Raw genomic sequence first — 20,190 nt, 5'->3', positions numbered from 1 at the left:
CTATCCATTTCTTAGCCTTTACTTCTCAATTTCTCCATGCTTTCTTCTTTATCTGTTTTCAATGTTAATGTTGATCTGTAGATTTCAAATAGATAGAGCTCTGCCCAAATAAATGAGAAAGTAAAAACTACTTTGGCTCTCTTTTAGTTTGCCTGATCTCTTCACAAGTTTGGCTTTCTTTTCCCTGTATAATCCATCCCCCAAATCCAACTAGTTTATCTGTATTAATAGAGTTTATTTTTTTCTCCCCAATTTGGAATTCCCAATTCCCAATGCGCTCTAAGTCCTCGTGGTGGCATAGTAGCTCGCCTCAATCCGGGTGGCGAAGGCCAATCTCGGTTGCCTCCACTTCTGAGACCGTCAATCCGTGCATCTTATCACGTGGCTTGTTGAGCGTGTTACCACGGAGACATAGCGCGTGTGGAGGCTTCACGCCATCCACCGCGGCATCCACGCACAACTCTCCACACGAACCACATTATAGCGACCACGAGGAGGTTACCCAATGTGACTCTACCCTCCCTAGCAATCGGGCCAATTTGGTTGGTTAGGAGACCTGGCTGGAGTCACTCAGCACGCCCTGGGATTCGAACTCGTGAACTCCAGGGGTGGTAGTCAGCGTCTTTACTCGCTGAGCTACCCAGGCCCCCTGAGTTTTGTTTTTTTTTAGTTTTTTTTTATTAAGCATTTTCTTGGAAGAATATATAATTTAGTTTTGGAAGACCTGGGGACAGTTTTGCCCAGTGTTTTTACCTGTAAGGACCATAAACAATGTAATTTCATATGTGCAAAGACTTTTATGTTAGAGATCAATTTAATATTTGTTTTCAGAGGTGATACTTTTAGCACAGTATAACGTGGCAGAGCAAATTCTGTGTTTCATTACATGATTGTAAAATTTACTGTCCAACTTACTCTTTTTGCACACAAAACAATTCATACAGAACATTGGCATTAATTGTATAGTTCTGTGTAATCTTTGATTCGTTAGCTACGTCTTGACCAAAATCTCTGTATTTCAATTCCAGGACCGAACAAGCCCAAACTGCCCCTACTCCCTTATCTCCCCTCAGTGGCCCAATTAGCATGTGTGAATGTGCCAGGGTTTCTGTGAATGTTTGCTTAACGCTGCCAGCCAGAGCCATAGATCTTTCGGCCTTATGCATAACAAAAGGCACAGAGGACAAATGTATGCATGCAAAACTGTCAGGAACTTACATGCCCGCACTGTTAGCTTTACGATACTGTAGTGTCTTTTTAATGTGTGTGTTGCGAATGGGCACACGATAGTTTGTGGTCTTATCAACATACAGCAGTGAAAGGATTTGACCTGAGATCAGCTTGAGGTTAATCAGGACAGGCTGGATCAGTGTTCAAATTCAGGTTCAGGTGCTCGGGTAAGTTTTATCCCTTACAAAACTGCTCCAGGATCAATTATCACCAAGACAGGATGTCGTAAATCAGCCAGTGAAAATGGAGAGAGTGAGCCAAGGACCACTTGTTTTGTCAGTGCTGCCCATCTATCTGGACATCAAACTGCAAATCTCAGCAACCTTTCATTTTCTTCATTACCTTGCTGTCTCAAGACCTTAACTGTATTCTCAGTAGATGTCTTGGTGTAAGTTTTACAGTCTGGACGTCCCCTTGTGTGAAAGTTTACGATCTACATTTATTACGACTATTGAACAGTACATCAGTGGACAGTTCATACTACGTAGGCAAAACGTTCCATATCTAATAGCTGCATTAATATTTCAAGTCTTCTGAAGGCAGATTTTGGAGAGTAACAAACTCAAAGTTAAGTCAGTGTTGCGCATTCATGACTGCTCTGAGAGAAGCTTGTTTACAGTGGCACACATGTTCCTGTGAGAAATTGTGTTGTTTTTTAATACAATAATAGTAATACCTAACCCCTAACCCTAAATAATATTAACCCTAACCTAACCCATTAAAACATTTCCTTGTGTTTTCTGCACAAAGCCCAAAGTATTCTTTGGGTTTGACGCAAATGCTTAGCGTCTGTGTTCAGTCAAATGCTAGCCTTTCAAATTATACTTCAGTTGACTACACACATACACAGATGGTTGGTGCATGCGTGTTATGACTGCTATGAAATACTGGACTATTTGTCTTCAGGAGTTTAGACCCATAAAGATGTCCTATACACACACGTTCTTAAAGGAATATTCTGGGTTCAATCCAAGTTAAGCTCAATCAGCAGTATCTTTGGCAAAATATTGATTACCTCTAAAATTATTTTGACTCGTCCCTCTTTGTCTTTTAAAAAAGCAAAATTCGAGGTTACAGTAAGGAACTTTCAAAGGAAGTGAATGGGGGCCAATTTCTGAACGTTAAAACACTCACTGTTTCAAAAGTATAGTCATAAAACCTAAAGGATACGTGTATAAACATGATTTTAGTGTGATAAAATTGCTTACTGTACTAACCTTTTCTGTGTAAATTTTTACCCAATTTTACAACCTCGTTACCGTGATGATGAAATGTCAACAAACCCTAAAACTACTGTAAAAATGACCGTTTAAAAACTTTACAGCAAATAATACCTGAGTTTTAACAGAAGAATTAATGTCAGTGCTTTTTTAAAATTATAAGCTTCACATTTCTGTGTTTAAACCCTCCCAAAATTTGCTACATTCACTTTTCTTTGTTCCCATTCACTTACATTGTAAGCGCCTCACTGTAACATCGATTTTTTTTTTTTTAAAGAAAATGAGGGATGAGTCGAAATAAATTTTTGTTGTAATTAACATTATGCCACAAATGCTGTCGATTGAGCTTAACTTGTATTGACCCCAGAATATTTCTTTAACGTGCACATCCACAGTTGTTGTTTCCACCTTTGTCTTCTGTTGTTTAGCACTGATTACATCTTCTAGAGCTTCTTCATGAAAGCAACTGCTCAACTGTGAGTGTTGCCACCTTGTGGACCCACTAATTAGTACAAATAATTCCATGCGCATACTACATGTTCAGAGTACACGCGGTTAGAAAAATTGGGCCCCATGTTCAGAGCTCGAGCACTCTGCTGATGAGAAATTTGCATCACGCGTCCTGTACTGTTGTGTTTGCGTCTAAACTAAGTATACTTTGGGCTTTAGAAAGAAAGTCAAAATGGTTTGGAATGAGTAAATGATTACGAAATGTAAATTTTTTGGTGAACTTTTACTTTAAGAAGCCTAGTTGGGACACCAGCATTCATGACATATATGCCGGTGACTGGGTATGCTGGTCTTTTTAACATGGCTGTTAGTGTGTTCATGTTTGTCTTCGGTTAGGGTGCTACCGAGTGACTGTGTTGGTCGAGCATTAATATTGCAGGTTTCTGCTGCTTCTGCCATCTAAGTTTCCCTCCCCTCTCTTCCTTAAATTATTTATCACCTGGCCATTCAGAGCTTTGTGTACAGGCCACTGTATCCATTTTCCTTTATGCAAGCATGGGGTTTTGTCATCTGTGTTATTTAGATAGTTCCACGTTTCACATAATTTTTGAAGTTAGCGTGATGTGTGTGAACTCTATGGAGAGTTTCACGGCTGTTCACTCTCTGCCGCGTGGCAGTGTGTGTGTGTAATGTTGGGGTGATGGATGTCAAAGCCTGGCATCCAGTTGGCATGAAATATCTGATGAAGTGGCATCACACAGGCTCATACCAGCTTTACCCAGGTAAGAGGCTTCAGGAGTGCCTGAGTTTATCAGAGAGACAGAGAACGTCAATCTGTGGACAACAAAACTTTGGTTTCCTACAGAGTGCTTGTCTTTAAAAGTAAGTTTATATACAGCTATACTAAAGTTGGTGAGCAAGTTACAGCTACAGAATCTGTCACTGAAGTTTTTGTTCTAAGATCTGACAAGTTGTTTTGTTATCATATTGCTTGGCCTTTGCAGTACAACTGTTGTTTTGGGGGAGTTGGCTGCACACACTCTTTGCTGTTCCTTTCAGTGGTTTTTGAGGATTGTTAACAATCTGCTTTGTAACTGATATTTGTACAGTTTGATAACAAGAGCACACCAGCCACATCAGAATCACCCAGAAACAAAAAAGGAGAACACCAACTCTTAGCAAAACATCTGTGTACCAGCCAGTAGCGGTTTTAACCACCATGCAAACCACCCCGGTAGGAAAGCTCCATAAAAAATGCTTGAGGGGTGACATGTTGTTCTGGGTACACGCACAAATACGCTTTGTCAGCGCTCTTAGAGCGGTTCACGTTAGAAGCCGCTGGGGTCGGGACAGGTGAGTTTTTATAAGTAGGGTTCGGGTTTGTAATGTATGAAAAAATATATAGGCCATCCAAAATTGTTTTGCGCACACGCTCTCACTCACTGATACGTGCAAACGGATAAGTTAGGGGTAATGATGGGAAGATCGGATCATTTTACTGACTTGAATTTTTGAGTCTCGTTCAGCAAAATTTCGTTCATTTGAGCAGAATTAAATTAAAATGTTACATTTTCAATAGCCAAATCCCCCGCCCCCCAACACGATTATAGTCCCAATAAGGAAAAATTGATAATGCAGCCAAGGACAAATTATGAGAAACAGAAAGATTAGTTCACCTCTGGAATCTTCTTGTCGGAGTCGTTCGTTCTTTTGTCATGTGACAGCCTTATGTGCGTAGCGTATACGGCTGTCACGTGACAAAAGAACGAACGACTCGGACGTGAACTAATCATTTCTGTTTCCTGTACAGCGCCTATGCGGTTTTCACGTAACAAATGAACGGAGGTTGCGCAATGCACATGCGCAGCCAATACAAAATGAACGAATCACTCTCTGAGACTACTCGTTCTTCTGAGTCACATAAAAGATTTGTTCAAAATGAACGAATCGTTCATGAATGACCCATCACTAGTTAGGGGCTGTTCACACCGAATGTGTTTTTGCCTGCATCTGCTCTGTTTTGCCATTGTTTTCCTGTGTAAACACACGCTGGATGAACATCCATACCTGCTGCACCGCGTCTTGCTGTTTCTTCAGTGTCTCATGGAGGACTGCCACATTTTTAGACACCGTGTCAAGTTAATAAGAGCTTCAGGTTTCAAAAATGCATGCCGAGACACCTGCGTTCTGTATCAGTCGTTGAACTATGTCTAGATTGTTGTTGTTTTTTAGCGCAGATGTCACAAAGATTTAACGTTCTGAACAAGTTCAGGTTGCAAAGAGGGGACTGTTACAATTTTTCCAGATTGTTCTGCAACAAGCAAATTTCAGCGCTTGATAAACGGCAATGTTTTTTTTCCTTCTGCTCTAGTGTGCTTAGGGGCCGCCGTGCTTTGTATGTTTATTGTTAATTACGAATGTTGCCTTCAGTGGTTATATAAAATACAGCCTCAGCATCAGAATATAAACTCCAGGTGAAAGTAAAGTAAATAAGACAGGAATATATTACTATTGTATACAACATATCCTCAAAGTAATACAAATACTGTATCATATTATAATGGCAAACTGGACAACAATAAATAATTGTTGGGTTTTAAAATTAGTAAATAACAACTGAATTCCAAAATGTTACTGGGTGAAGTAGTAGGATTTGCACACCCTGTTCAAAAAAATGGTTTTGTATAAATTTATGTAGGTAAATATTGCTTTTTTTTATTACTCTATTGTGCAAAAACTGGAAAACATACATTAATTATCTTTAAGTAGATTTTTATTTAATTAAACATTTAGAATGTACTTGGCTACAATGGTTGATAGGATGAATTTAAAATTATGATTTAAAATAAATTGTATGTAATTTAAGCAAAAATTTTCAAAATGGGGCCCCAGCTTGGTCGGTTGCTTGGGGCCTCAGAAATCGTAAACCCGCCCCTGGTACCAGCTGATTTAGGACATTGCTTGAATGAGTCGAAAAACATCTTTAAATTATTTTACAAATGATTTTAATCTACTAGTTTCTCAATTTCTCACTGTGTCTTGTCTTAGAGGTTTCATAGATAGAAAAGCACCACTGACACTAAAACTTACTCATTGACTCTATCTGTCCAGGAAACTTTCACCTTTAGTTTACTTTTGTATGATTTAACATCCTACTTCAGTTCTTCAAGCTCTGACTTTTCTGTTGTTGTCTCTGTACTTTTGTTTCGTCAAACACAGGGCTAATTTAAGTGTATATTCTTAATTTAGAGCACCTCGACCCTTATCCAGACAGTCATGTTGATTGCATAACTCATGTCCCGTTGGGCATTTTTCTGATGTGAAAAAGTAGATTTGTTTGAGTCGAACTTTTGTGGTTTTAGTAGGCTGCAATCATTGTGTCTGTCATATGCAATATGTCAATCAGTGATGCCATGTCATATTGTCACTGAATTGAAATATAGAAAAAGCTTACACTGTGTTTGGTGTGAATGATAGTAATGTTATCTCATTGTTTGTGCTGTAGAGTTGAACAGTGTGGACCTGAAAGGCTGTGGCAGTGATAACAGTCTGAACAGCAATGCCAGTCTACCTAGTGTGCAGTGCCATAGACGCCACACTGAACGCCGCGTTGCATCATGGGCCGTCTGCTTCGAGCGCCTGCTACAGGATCCAGTTGGTATCCAATATTTCTCGGTATGTCAGATCAGTCCAAGTTCATGTTTAGGCTCAGTTGCCTGACTAAATTACAGAGTTGGTACATTGATGGTATTGGATGGTAATGTCGTAGTACTTGAATATACTGTATACCATGGTATTTTGATGGTACTCCAAGGAAATAAAAAAAAAATCATGGTATTACCAACATGGTCCAAAAACATGGTATACTATGATATACTATGACACCATGTCTTTTTGTAAGGATATATTTATTTATTTTAATTGTAAAAGTGCAGAGTTTACAAACTAATTTCCACCTCACTTAAATGAATAGATTCATATTTATTTGCTTGGCAGATGCTTTCTTATCAGAGCGACTTGCAATATAGTTGTAAAAGCTGAATTTGAGGTTTTAAACAAAACCAGAAGAAAGTGTTTGAAGGATTTTACTTATTAGTAGAGCAAAAGATGTTTAGAGAAATAAGTTAAGTCATTAAGTAATAAGAAATACGATTCGTTTTGTATTTCAAAACTTTTTCATTTGTATTTATTATTGACAATAAAAGAGTACAAGGTTTTTGACTGTGTATGCTTTTGCAGATTAATTAATCAAATTTTTTTCCTTCTCCCTTTAGGAATTTTTGAAGAAGGAGTTTAGCGAGGAGAATATTTTGTTTTGGCAAGCCTGTGAATATTTCAGCCATGTGCCGGAAACAGATAAGAAACAGGTTTACAACCCTCATTCTGAATCATTTTGATAGCAGCACCAGACATTTTTTAATTTTGGGAAACCTGTTTGAAAACACTAATTACTTTTCTGTTGGGTGTCACTAGTGGCACAAAAATTATATTCTACATCTTAAATGTTGGTACAGCAACTCTAAAACTGATTGGGTTCTTGGCCACACCAAATTATGTAGATCAATTCTGATGGTTGTTTATCAAACCATTCCTTCTCCCAATGTCCACAGCAGTCAGTTCCACATAATAAACACATCCTTTGTGTGGACAGGATAAAATAAACAATGTTTTCAATTCGGCAGTGTCACGTGACACCATGCTAGGAGCAGACGTGTGAGCGATGAGCTCTGCGCACTTTGCTAAATGTTTAATTATTTTCATGTTATAATCTGGTGAAATTTGTTATACCCAGTTACACATTTGCTCTTTGAGGCAAAACATGGCAATGAAGTCAAAATCCTCGGGCTCTGGAGACTTTAAGAGACACTTACGTGTTCAGGATGAAAGCCCCGACAGGCCTACAGACCGGGGACTCGATTTGGATGGCGCGGCGGGAGAGGTTATCCAGCGTCAGTTGTCCAACATGTCGTGATGCTGACGAAGGTTCTTGCTGACTTGGAGGATCTCGCTGTAATATGTCGATTGATTACGGTGATGGAAATAAAATTCTCTGAGTTAGTTACAAGAGTGACTGATGTTGAGAGACGAATCAATTGTCTGGAATCTTCGGAGAGGGTATTAACCGCTAATCTGCCTGCGACCAAAGTTGATTTGGAACACCTCCATGAAAAGCTTGAAGATTTTGAGAATAGAAGCCGCAGGAATAACGTTCGAATTTTTGGAATTCCTGAGCATGAGGATGGCAGAGATATGGTGAAATTCCTAGATGAGCTTTTCCCAAGTCTGCTCAACATAACAGGCCACAAGCTGGAAATCGAGCGAGCTCACAGAGTCCCAGCTCACAGATTTGCTGAGGGAGATAGGCCCAATCGATTCTGGCCAGATTTCTGAGATCATCCGATAAAGATCTTGTGTTGCGCCAGGCGAGGAGAAAAGGGAAGCTTTCTTGGAAGAACCATAACATTTTCTTTTTCCCGGACTTTGCGAGTTCGACAAGAGAGAAACACGATCGGTTCAAGGAATGTAAGAAACTCTTACATCAGCGAAAGATCACTTTTGCTCTGATGTTTCCGGCCAAACTGAGAATAGAAACGAAGGATGGTCGCAAAGTATTTACATGTCCCAATCAGGCAATGTCTTTTATTGAATCAATGGGTGAGTAAACCATTGGGTGTTTCTCATGTGAGTGGGTCGACTCGCTGTACTTAATCTGGCTTTTGAGGAAGCTGGGCGTCATTGTGGTTTCTTTTTTCTTTTTGCGTTGGCTCCGCCGAGCGGCTAGAATTTGTTTTGTGAATAAAACTTTTCCTTAAAGAAACTTTTGCATTGACGAAAGATTACTTTTGCATTGAAGTTCCCGGCCAGTTTGAGAGTGGACACTACGGATGACCGCAAAATATCTACATGCTCACACAAAGGATTTCTTTTATAAAGTTGACGGATTGTGTAAGTCATGGTATATACTTTTATGTGGCCTCCGAGTGAATTGACTCGACCATCCGGGGAACCGGTGCCGGTTTTGTTTCTTTTTGTATTGGATCCGCCTAGAGTCTGGAGCTTGTTCTATTGAATAACACTCCTTTGGAACAGCTGTGGATTAATCTATTCGTTCTTTGTGCTTATTCCTCCTGCTGGCTGGAGTTTGTTTTGTTGAGTATTTTTACGGGACATTGGAATGATTACGTCATCCGCTGAACTCACAACAGCCGGCTCACTGAACATTCATTTGTCTGTCCGAGGAATCTGAACGGTTTTATATCAGCTGGAATTTGTTTTGTGGAAGATCACACCTTTGAGACAGTTCTGTGAATGAATCTACACGTTCTTTGTGTTCATTCTACCTATTGGCTGGGGTTTATTTTACAAAGTATTTTCTGTTATGTAATTTTGCCTCACAAATTTGTGATGCAAAATTGAGCAATCCGATGGCAAAGTTGTCATGGGGGCTTGTGGGCGTTCATGGACCTTTTGAGTTTAGAGGGATTGTCGCTGGTTGGCGCTTTTGTGCGCGGGGTTAATGCGCACGTTTTTCTTTTTTCTGTTTGTTTTGTTCAGGGGGAAATTCAGGGTTTGATTGTTTCACTAATGGGGAATGTGGTCTGTATAATTTTGTTTTTGACACACAATTTATTTTTTCTATTATATCAAAATGTCAAACGTTAATATGAGAGTACTATCTGGGTTGGGGCACCCCATAAAAAGAAGGAAGGTTATTACTTTTCTTAAACGTAAGAAATATGATATAGTGTTTCTTCAAGAAACACATCTCTCCCTGCAGGAAGCTGAAAAATTTGGGAAGATATGGGGTGGACATGTTTTTTTTAGTGCTGGCTCAAGTAAGAGCAAGGGAGCCATTATATTGATTAATACATATCTACAATTCAAATGTCTCAAACAGACTAAAGATAAATTAGGGAGAGTCATTATTGTTTTAGCTGAAATTCAGGGGCAAAGGTTGATTTTGGCTAATATTTACACACCTAACGCAGATGATCAGGGCTTTTTTATAGATCTTGAAGGGATGCTGCAAACCGCTGGCACCCCTCATGATATAATATTGGGAGGAGACTTTAATCTTTTGATGGACTCAGTCCTTGATCACAGTGAAGCAAAAGTGTGTAAACCCCCTCGAGCAACATTGACGCTTCACAGGATGTGTAAAAATCTTGGTGTTACGGATATTTGAAATCCAAATTCCAAATCCCTCATTTCATTTGTTGCTGATTGCTCAATTGGAAATATCTTAGTCTCAGATCATGCCCTGGTGAGTTTAGAGGTGTTGCCATATACAGAGAAAAAGAAATCATATAGTTGGCGCCTTAATATGTCCCTTTTGCAAAATTCTGATTTCCAACAAATGTTAAAGACTGAAATCAATGTTTATATGGAGACCAACTGGTCCTCAGTATCCTCTGTGGGTGTGGCTTGGGAGGCACTTAAGGCGGTTCTTAGGGGTCGGATCATACAGTATGCCTCATTCATCAAAAAATCCAAAGCATGAGAACTCGTGGAGTTGGAAGAGAATATTAAAAGTGCAGAGGGAGAGCTGAAGCGCCGTATGTCAGCTGATGGCCTCAGAGAATTGACCCGATTGAAATATAGATATAATACTATTTTGCCGCGGAAAGTGGAGTTTCGGTTATTCAGGGAAAGACACTCATACTTTGAGTCGGGTGACAAAGCAGGGAAGCTTTTGGCTAGATATATAAAGCAGAGAGAGTCTCTTTCTATCATTCCCTCAGTGAAATCTGCTGGTGGTGAAATTTTTACCTCAGCCATTGATATTAATAATGCCTTTAAAGTGTTGATCTGAAATCTTGATCTTTATAGTTCCACGTCTTCGTCAACTGATGAAGATATTAGAAACTTTGTGGAACCATTTGATCTCTGCCTAAACTGACGATTGAGCAAAAAAACTCTCTTGATTCTGAGATAACCATGGAGGAGCTTGATGAGGTAATTAAGTTCCTACCTACTGGCAAGGCTCCGGGGACAGATGGTTTTGCTGCAGAATTTTTTAGATCCTATGCTACAGGACTGGCTCCACTTTTGTTAGAAGTTTATACTGAATCATTAAAGAATGGAAAGCTTCCTCCAACCATGACACAAGCCCGGATCAGTCTGATTCTTAAAAAGGACAAAGATCCAAGCGGGTGTAAAAGTTAACGTCCAATTTCCCTGATCCAGTTAGATGTAAAAATATTGTCAAAAATTTCGGCTAACCGATTAAGTAAGGTTATGACATCTCTTATACATATAGATCAGGTGGGGTTTATTCGGGGCTGTAGCTCTTCTGATAACATCAGGCGTCTCATCAATATCATGTGGTCAGTAGTGAATGATCAATCTCCGGTCGCTGCCATCTCACTTGACGCCGAAAAGGTGTTTGATATGGTAGAATGGGATTATCTTTTTAAGATTTTGGAAATGTATGGGTTCGGGAGTACATTTATTGGTTGGATTAAGTTACTTTATAGACACCCTGTAGCAGCAGTACAAACAAATGGATTAATTTCAGATTATTTTACTCTGGATAGGGGCACTCGGCAGGGCTGCCCTCTTTCCCCTTTATTGTTCTGTCTTGCCCTGGAACCATTAGCAGCCGCGATAAGTGGGGAGGATGATTTTCCAGAGGTGGTGGCGGGAGGTGTGGCGCATAAGCTTCTGCTTTATGCAGATGATATTTTATTATTTGTCTCTGAACCTACTAGATCTATGCCTTGCCTCCACAGAATTATTAATTCCTTTTCCAAGTTCTCAGGATACAAAGTTTATTGGTCTAAATCCGAAGCTTTGGCTTTGATAGCATACTGTCCAGTAACGGCTTTCCAGCTGGGTGCCTTCCAATGGCCCAAACAGGGCATTAAGTATTTGGGGATTTTATTCCCAGCAAATTTGTCTGATTAGTTAGTGTTAATTTTGACCCTTTAATAAAAAGATTTTCGAGCAATGTGGGCAGGTGGGCTTCATTACATTTATCGATGATTGGGAAGGTTAATGTTATTAAAATGAATTGTATACCAAAATTTAACTACCTGCTACAGTCTCTCCCTATAGATGTCCCTCTCTTTTATTTCAAGCAATTTGATAGCATAGCGAAGTCCTTCATTTGGAATGGTAAACGTCCCAGATTGCATTTTAATAAGTTACATAGGCCGATTGACAAAGGAGGGCTAGGCCTACCCAAGAATTTGTTTGATTACTATGCATTCAGTCTCAGACATTTGGCTCATTAGTCACTTCCACCTGAGAGAGCCCCTCCCTGGTTTGTTATTGAACAGGCAGTTCTTGCCCCTGTTTCACCATTTCAAAGCATCTCTATCAAACTAATCGAAAAGTTAAGTTACACCCCGTTATTTCGCATTTACACTCGGTATGGACTAAAGTGTCCAGATTGTTTAAATTGGACACTTATTTAAATGTTGCCTCGAGCATATGGCAGAACCCAAGATTATGTATTGGCAAGTCCCCTTTCTGCTGGCCAGAGTGGATTGTGAGGGGGGTTGCTACACTCGGTGACCTATATGAAAGTGGAGTGTTGAGATCGTTTGAAAACTTGGTCCAACATTTTGTGATCCCCAGACCTCAGTTTTATAGGTATTTACAATTGCGCCACCTGCTTTGTACTATTTTTGGGAGTAGCACACACCCCCCCTAAGGAGGCAGATGCTTTGGGAGAGGTGATTGCGGCTTTTGGAAACGGTCATGAGGCATCAGTGTACTACTCTTTGTTAATTCAGAGTATGGGGGATGGAGCTTTAACTTCTGTTAAGAGATTATGGGAGAAAGATTTGAATTTGGTATTGGAGGATGGAGTGTGGACTAAGATTCTGAAAAATGTCAAGTCTGCATCTAGAGATGCAAGGGTTCGCCTTATGCAATTTAAGATTTTACAAAGATTATATTGGACCCCCTCTAGATTATATAGGCTTGGTCTTAAAGACACACCCATCTGCTGGCAATGCCAATCAGAAGTTGGAGACACAACGCATGTTTTTTGGGGATGCGTTAAGATCCAAGATTTTTGGTTAAAGATTCAGAATTATTTGCGTGAAATTCTGTGCACTCAAATTTGACTTTGCCCTAGACTTTGCATTTTGGGCGATGGGGAAGTTATAAATTCAAATATATAAAAAAATTGGGTTCTGACTGGCGTGATAATTGGCAGACAAAGTATTAGGATGAAAGTCAGACGGAGCACCACCATTTCCGGGGTGGTGTGCGGAGATGGGGAGGGTGGTGGCTTATGAGAAGACGATAGATGGAAGGCTTGGGCTGGAGGACTTATTTTTCAGGAAGTGGGGTAGGTATTTGGCAGTTTTGGAGGACTCTAGGGGAAGGGATGAGGAGGGAGACGTTTAGTTTAATTATGCATGTTTATTATATATTTTATTTGTATTATTTATTTTTTATTTTATTGTTTGTGTGTGTGTTATTTTATGTGACCACAGGGGTGTTCTTTGGGGTAGGGTGGGGTTGGTGTTTGGGGAGGGATGTTAATGAGGGTTAAAAGTTAAATGTTGATTCGGTGTGTATATGTTGTGTTTTTTTCTTTGAATCAATAAAAAAAAAAAAAAAAATGTTTTCAATTCACCGTCTGATTTTGACATTGTCATAACTTTTTGGCCTCCAGCTGTCCCAGAGGGCCAGAGAGATCTACAACAGCTTCCTGTCGAGCAAGGCCACCACACCTGTCAACATTGATAGTCAGGCCCAGCTGGCTGACGACATCCTCAATGCTCCAAGGCCAGACATGTTTAAAGAGCAGCAGCTACAGGTGAGACAGAACACAAAGGAGCGCACAATTTAGCATGCAACACTTTTTACTGAAACCCTGGGGGTAGAACCCTCTGTTTTGGAATAAAAAGCATTACAACAGTGTTAACAAAGCGTCAAAATTTTCCAATGCTCCTGTAGGCGTGATGCCAATCCTAAAGATTTTGAAATTTTGGAATATCAGTCTACATGCCTTATCCAGTTTCTTTTTCATAACTTTTTGTTTGATTGATTTCCCAGACTAATTTATTACAGTATATAGATCCATTTTATCCTAATTCATGCAGGTGATATCAGTATTTTTCATGGCATTCAAATCTGCTTGATTTCTTATGTCTGTGTAACCTTCACTACAAATAATTAAGGATTAATCACCATAGTAATGCAAGGTATTCTGGGCTGGAGATGTGAAATAGTGGACTATTCTGATTTCAGCACTGTGCTGTCATGAGATCATGAATGTAGCATACTTACCACTCCAACCTCATGATAACCGGAAGGAGACATGCAGGCAGCCTTTGTGTGTGTCGTGAGAGTTCAGAGGATCTGAGGATGTGTTGTTATAAAGTGTCTTCGAGGAAGAAAACCAAGTAGCAGCATTAAGGCTCCATGCTGTCTGTCACCTTTTTATTCACAATCTCTATAATTAACAAACTTCAGAAACATGATGGTGGTCACAATTTACAATGTCAGATATCATAGTGGTTCTGTGGCATTTGTCAGACAGACCCCCCACGAACCATGAGACGGGGCTCCGCCCATGGACAATAACATCACAGCACTGATGGAAACAGTTATTTTTTTAAATGTAGTCCTCTCTTCAATAGTTTTCCCTTCTCCTACAGTTATTTAGCATTTTTGTGCTATACTGAGATGTTTTCTTTTACGTCTCTATGAGATTTTCATTTAAAACTTTTAAATTTGCCAGCCAGCAAACTTTAGTTTCAAGCCAGTCTCAATCAGCTCACGTATTGTTTTCTGCCAGCTGTGTACAAGAATCTACATTCAACTCTTAAGTATGTGAAAAATAGTTTTTTAGTGATTGTGATTCCAGTTGAAATATTGCCACATTCCAAAATCTGTAGAAACACTCATTTTCATGGAATAGCCAAAATGCTACTTCAGATCCCACATACCTTTGTAAGTAATCCCTGCTGGAAACCACCAGCATATTTTGTGTATACTATGCTGGTCCCAGCATGGGATGTTGATGTGTTGGTATCCCCACCAGGGGCCAGATTCACAAAAATGTTCTTAAGAAAAAAAAAAAGAAAATGCTTAGGATAAATAATAAGTAGTTCATAAGACAGGCTTTGACATTATTTGATTATACTTTCTGCTCATGAGGTTGCCTTGTCTAATACAACAAATTCAATACTTCAACACTGATAAATCATAATGATAAATGTATCTATATATTAACCTTTTTTAAAGTAGCAAGTCACTTTTTTAAAAAAAGTAAATACTGGATGTTTCTGTGGACTGTAAAGATCGCGGCGGGAGTGTGCTATGTAGCGCATCCATTTGAATTGAATAGCATAATTGGTCACCACATTAAGAAGCTTCAAAACAACATTTATTGTTAGAATTTCATAATAACATTTACACGGTTTGAAAGCTGAAAATAAAACTAACATAAAACATAAACTAGTCAAAACTGGTCTAAAATCAAATTTCTGCATAAAAAGCCCCGTGCGACTTGCAACTTCCAACTCCCAACTCAACTTGATAGAATTTTCTTAAGAACAATTTTAAGAAAAAAGATAAGAACTTTTTAAGAAGTTTTTTTTTTTTCCGGGAATACAAAATATTCATAACTTTTTTCTTAAGTTAGAAATTAAGACAAAAAAAAGGTAGTTAAGAAGAATTTTCTTCTTAAGAACGTTTCATGAATCCGACCCTAGGTTGCTTAAGCAGGTTAATCAGCAAGACCATAAAAACACTGGAACTATGACTATGCTAATTTAACATCTTGACCACAACCAGCACCAATCGGTATAAACCAGCCTGGATTTTTCAGCAGGGATTTAACAGTGTCACTCCCTCCTTGTTCCTTCCCTCAATAGATCTTTAACCTGATGAAGTTTGACAGTTACACTCGCTTTCTAAAGTCCTACCTGTATCAGGAATGTATGCTTGCGGAGGTGGAGGGGCATCCTCTTCCAGACCCCTACCAGGTTCCCAGCAGCCCCACATCCAAACACAGCACAAGCTCTGACCGCTCCAACCTCTCAACACCCAAAAAGGTAACATAAATACAGGTGATGGTTTGCACATTTACCATACCTGCTTCATGATGGTTGTCCATTAGAAGTTGGCATGTTTTAAAAAACATATCACAAAATCAAACAATCTATGAGACACATCAAGGGAAGACACCCCTTAGTCTAATTATCTCTCTGTTGAAAGTTTGCCACACTTTTCTGTTTGTGTTCATTATTAAGTCTTTAACTAACATATTTAAAATAAATCTTATATTTAATGCTTAACAGATAAGTAATTTATTAATATGTATGAAAATTGTTGATTTTTGACTTTTGTACGTTAAGTATTGATCTGTTTAGAATTATATAATGTAAAAAATGTTAATTGATATTAATAGAAGTTATTAGAAATGGTTACCAAAGGTTCGATAAACAACTTCAGGTTATTTGGCTAAACATCTTGATTGTCTTTAAAAGTCACTATTAAATATGTGGCAATGCCTTCGCACTCTAAAGTATTTAAAAGCAAATTTCTTGTAATAGAGGTGTAAGATTCAAGTCATTGTCAGCACTTTGTGCTGTTTACATAGTCGAGTGTTAGTATAGTTATCACAGAACCTTTCAAAGGCAAGGAAGCTGAAACTGTCAGCTCAGTCAACGTCCCACTATGTGCTCCAGTCAGATCTAATTTAACAGTCAATCGCTGGCAAGCTATACTTCTAATCAAAGTTTTTACATCTTATTCCCAACTCTGCATATCATTGGTTTATGTCACATTAGAGTTTTTCACTGACAGCCTGCTTGTAGAGAGATTTTTTTAGTGTCTGGCAAAAGGATCTATGAGTTATACTTTGTTTTTGAGAGCGGAAAATAATTTACGATGTATAAAGGTGCAGGACGACAAGAAGAGCAAGTCGGGAAGGTCACTGAACAGCACAGATGACAGCAGAGATGAACAGGGTGATAAAAAGAAAAACATTTTCTTCTCCTGGTCCAGAAATAGAAGTTTTGGAAAAGGACCCAAGAAGAAGGATCTTGCAGATTACAGTGAGTAAAAGAAATCAATTATGATTCTGTTACATTAACCCTTAAATTCATGGTAATTTTCTCAAACACTCTTACATATTGACACTTATATCTATCAAAAATGGATGTACAAAATGCCCAGATAGTGCACAAGTTTAAAGTACTTTCAAGACTATTACAAAATAATAAAATAAAATACATTTTGATGTTTAATTTTCATAAATTAAAGAGATAATGCAACAAATCAGGACAAATCTAGAACAGGATTCATTATTTTCACACTGAAATTTCATGAGCTACAAATAACACATAATCTACACATAAGATATACATAAGCTACACATAAATTACACATATGTATTTTCTCAAGTACTTATTGGGTCTAAATAGATGCACAACTTACATTATTTCTGTAGTACAGCCAAATGACAATAGTCATACTGTTCATGTGTTACACTTGCTATAGTTTACTTCGGTGATGCTTCTTCATCAAATAGCAATGTCAAATGTAAATCAAGTCAATCACTGAAACATCAGCGCAACCTCGAGTAAGAAATTGCATGTATAATATGTATGTGTACACGCATATGGAATTCTGATAATTCACCATTGTTGATAATTCATTGTTGTACAGAAAGTCAACATGATATAGTATTTATTTGTATGACTATAGTCACTCACTTCTCTTGTAATAAACAAAGAAAGAGATAAACTGTGATAGTAAACTTAAATAGATATGAAATAATCATAAAAAATAAAAAATTTAAAAAATATAACACTCTTACATACCTTGGGTCTCTAATGACCCTATACACTTTTGGCACTTAAACTATTATCATTTCTGATAACACTTTCCATGAAGCCCATTTTTATAATGCATTGTACATAAAATACATAATGTCTTATAAATACCTTATAATAAGTTATAATTTCTCATAAATAATTATAACTAGTTATAATACATTATAAGACATGCAAAAGCAGCATAGTGTAAACAGTCAAAAGGTTTTATGACATGATCATATTATAAGTGGTCTTTGCTTGCTTTAAGTTACAAAAGCAGTATCTTCTTCTAAACAGCCATAACGTAAACTTGTAACATACAATACACTACAAGTCAAACTTATACAATGGAAGTTATTTATAAAATAAGTCTCCAAATAAGATTCACGTACATTAAAGTTTATAGAATAGAGTCCAGTTTTATTTTTTTAATTTTTTTATTCTTGGGTGTGTTTGTCACTTTACTTAATGCATACCTATTATATATATTACAAATATAGAAAATACATTATATCTTCTGCAGATAAAATTGGATGTTGCTGGTGTTATAATGCATCATACTCCAAAGCAGGGATGGGCAACTGGCAGCCCGCGGACCATATACGGCCCTCTGTATCGTTGAATACGGTCCGTCGGACAAGACTGAGGAATTATTTTATTTCTTTGAAAAAGGGATTATGTAAAGACTGCATTCAGTTTATGATGTTATTACAACTATTGACAAGAAGAGATCGCTTGTTCTTAGCAGACCTGCTGATCACTCTAGGATTCTAGCATGCAACATCTTACACTTGCTCATCATTTATAAGGTAATTGAGCAAAATTTTACCTCAGCTTGTCAGCGACATAGTGCGCGCTGTTGTTAATGTACACAGGTGGAACCCATGTCTTTTGTTTGCCTGGATACGAAATGTGTCATTAAAGATTTCAATTTGATTCGCAAATACACCATTGATCAAAGTGATCAAAGAGGCGTACAGTATGAGAGACACATACACCAGAGCTGCTCTCCTCACAGATGTAAAGGGTAAATAAAATACAAGGGTAAAAGGCATCAAAAGTGTTTACGAAATCCATGACAGTGCGGGAATCACCAAAGACATCTAATGCTGTTTCGCTCGTGCTTGTGAAAAATGAAAAAGTTGTTATAAGAGGGAGAAACTTTGAAGAAATGCATGATTGAGATGCCTGACTGATTGTTGAAAAGTCTTGCGAATAGAGAGAATGTTTTCTGACACACGGGACTGTTCGCTCCGTGCGTGTATGTTGTGGTGCTGAATTGTTTTGTATTAATTTACTGAAATGTTATGTTCTTGTATCCAGTATTGTTATTGATGATAATATTTAGATTTGAACTAATACCTATAAGCTGTTTTATGAGGTGGGGTTGAAAATGTTGTCTGTTCATTTGTGTGTTTGTCTGTTGCAAATGTAGACAATGCAAATGAGATACATTTTCTTGAAAATGTAAGTCTGAAGTATATTGCTTGTACATGTGAACGGCATGTTTTAGGAAAAACGCAAGTTACAAAATAATTATATTAGTTTTTATAAATACTGTTAAATAAATATGTTAATATAGGTAACAAAATCTTTAAAAGAACATTGCATTAGTTGTGCATAGATTACCCACAATAATGAGGAAATTGAACATTGACAAGAACATTGTTGGATTTGTAATCCAGCCCCTTGGTAGAATGGAGAACAAATTTTGGCCCTCGCCCCCTTCAAAGTTACCCATCCCTGCTCTAAAATATAACTTAATACGTAAGTATTATAATTGTGGTTACAATTATTTATGAAACGTTATAACATATTATAAGGTGTATTATGAGACATTACTAATGCATTATAATGACTTTACAATGCATTGAAAATATAGGCTTCATAAAAAGTGTTACTAATATAAATTATTTTTTATTTATTTTTATTTTTTGTGTGCAATTTTGGCATTTTTTTGTGTTACACTATTTATAAGAGATAGATAGAGGAATACTAAAGAGGTGTGGTCACAACTCCAAAAAATGGATGAGGTACAGGGGGTGGAATGTGGTCCCAGGTCTCTAAAGACCAGAGGTATGCATTTAAGGGTTACATTTTTTCACTATTTGTCTTCATTCAAATAATATTTGTCAGGGGCGGGTTTATGATTTCTGAGGCCCCAAGCAACCGACCAACCCGGGGCCCCATTTAGAAAAATTTTACTTAAAATATGACAACATTTATTTTAAATCCTAATGTTAAATTCATCTTATCAGCCGTTGTAGCTAAGTACATTCAAAATGTTTAATGAAATAAAAATCTAGTTAGAAAATGAATGCATGTTTTCCAGTTTTTCCACAATACAGTGATAAAAAAAGCAATATTTACCTACATATATTTTTTACAAAACACTTTCTTTTTTTTTTTTTTTTTTTTGTGAACAGGGGTGCAAAACTACACCCAGTAACATTTTGGAATTCCACTGTTACAGTATATATATATATATATATATATATATA

General features: G+C 37.8%; 1 protein-coding gene across 2 annotated transcripts in view; it reads left to right on the top strand.

The window, feature by feature from the left end:
- LOC127445364 (regulator of G-protein signaling 12-like) overlaps positions 1 to 20,190 on the top strand; it is a 116,136-nt gene that overhangs the window by 83,671 nt on the left and 12,275 nt on the right. For both annotated transcript variants that reach the window (XM_051705399.1, XM_051705400.1), the window contains exons 5-9: positions 6,406 to 6,575; positions 7,175 to 7,267; positions 13,534 to 13,677; positions 15,743 to 15,922; positions 16,771 to 16,927. In XM_051705399.1, the coding sequence (XP_051561359.1) occupies positions 6,406 to 6,575; positions 7,175 to 7,267; positions 13,534 to 13,677; positions 15,743 to 15,922; positions 16,771 to 16,927 (744 nt within the window). The remainder of the gene's footprint in view (positions 1 to 6,405; positions 6,576 to 7,174; positions 7,268 to 13,533; positions 13,678 to 15,742; positions 15,923 to 16,770; positions 16,928 to 20,190) is intronic.

Source organism: Myxocyprinus asiaticus, chromosome 8, assembly GCF_019703515.2.
Source record: "Myxocyprinus asiaticus isolate MX2 ecotype Aquarium Trade chromosome 8, UBuf_Myxa_2, whole genome shotgun sequence".
NCBI lineage: Eukaryota > Metazoa > Chordata > Actinopteri > Cypriniformes > Catostomidae > Myxocyprinus > Myxocyprinus asiaticus.
This window is presented reverse-complemented; position numbering and strand designations above follow the sequence as displayed.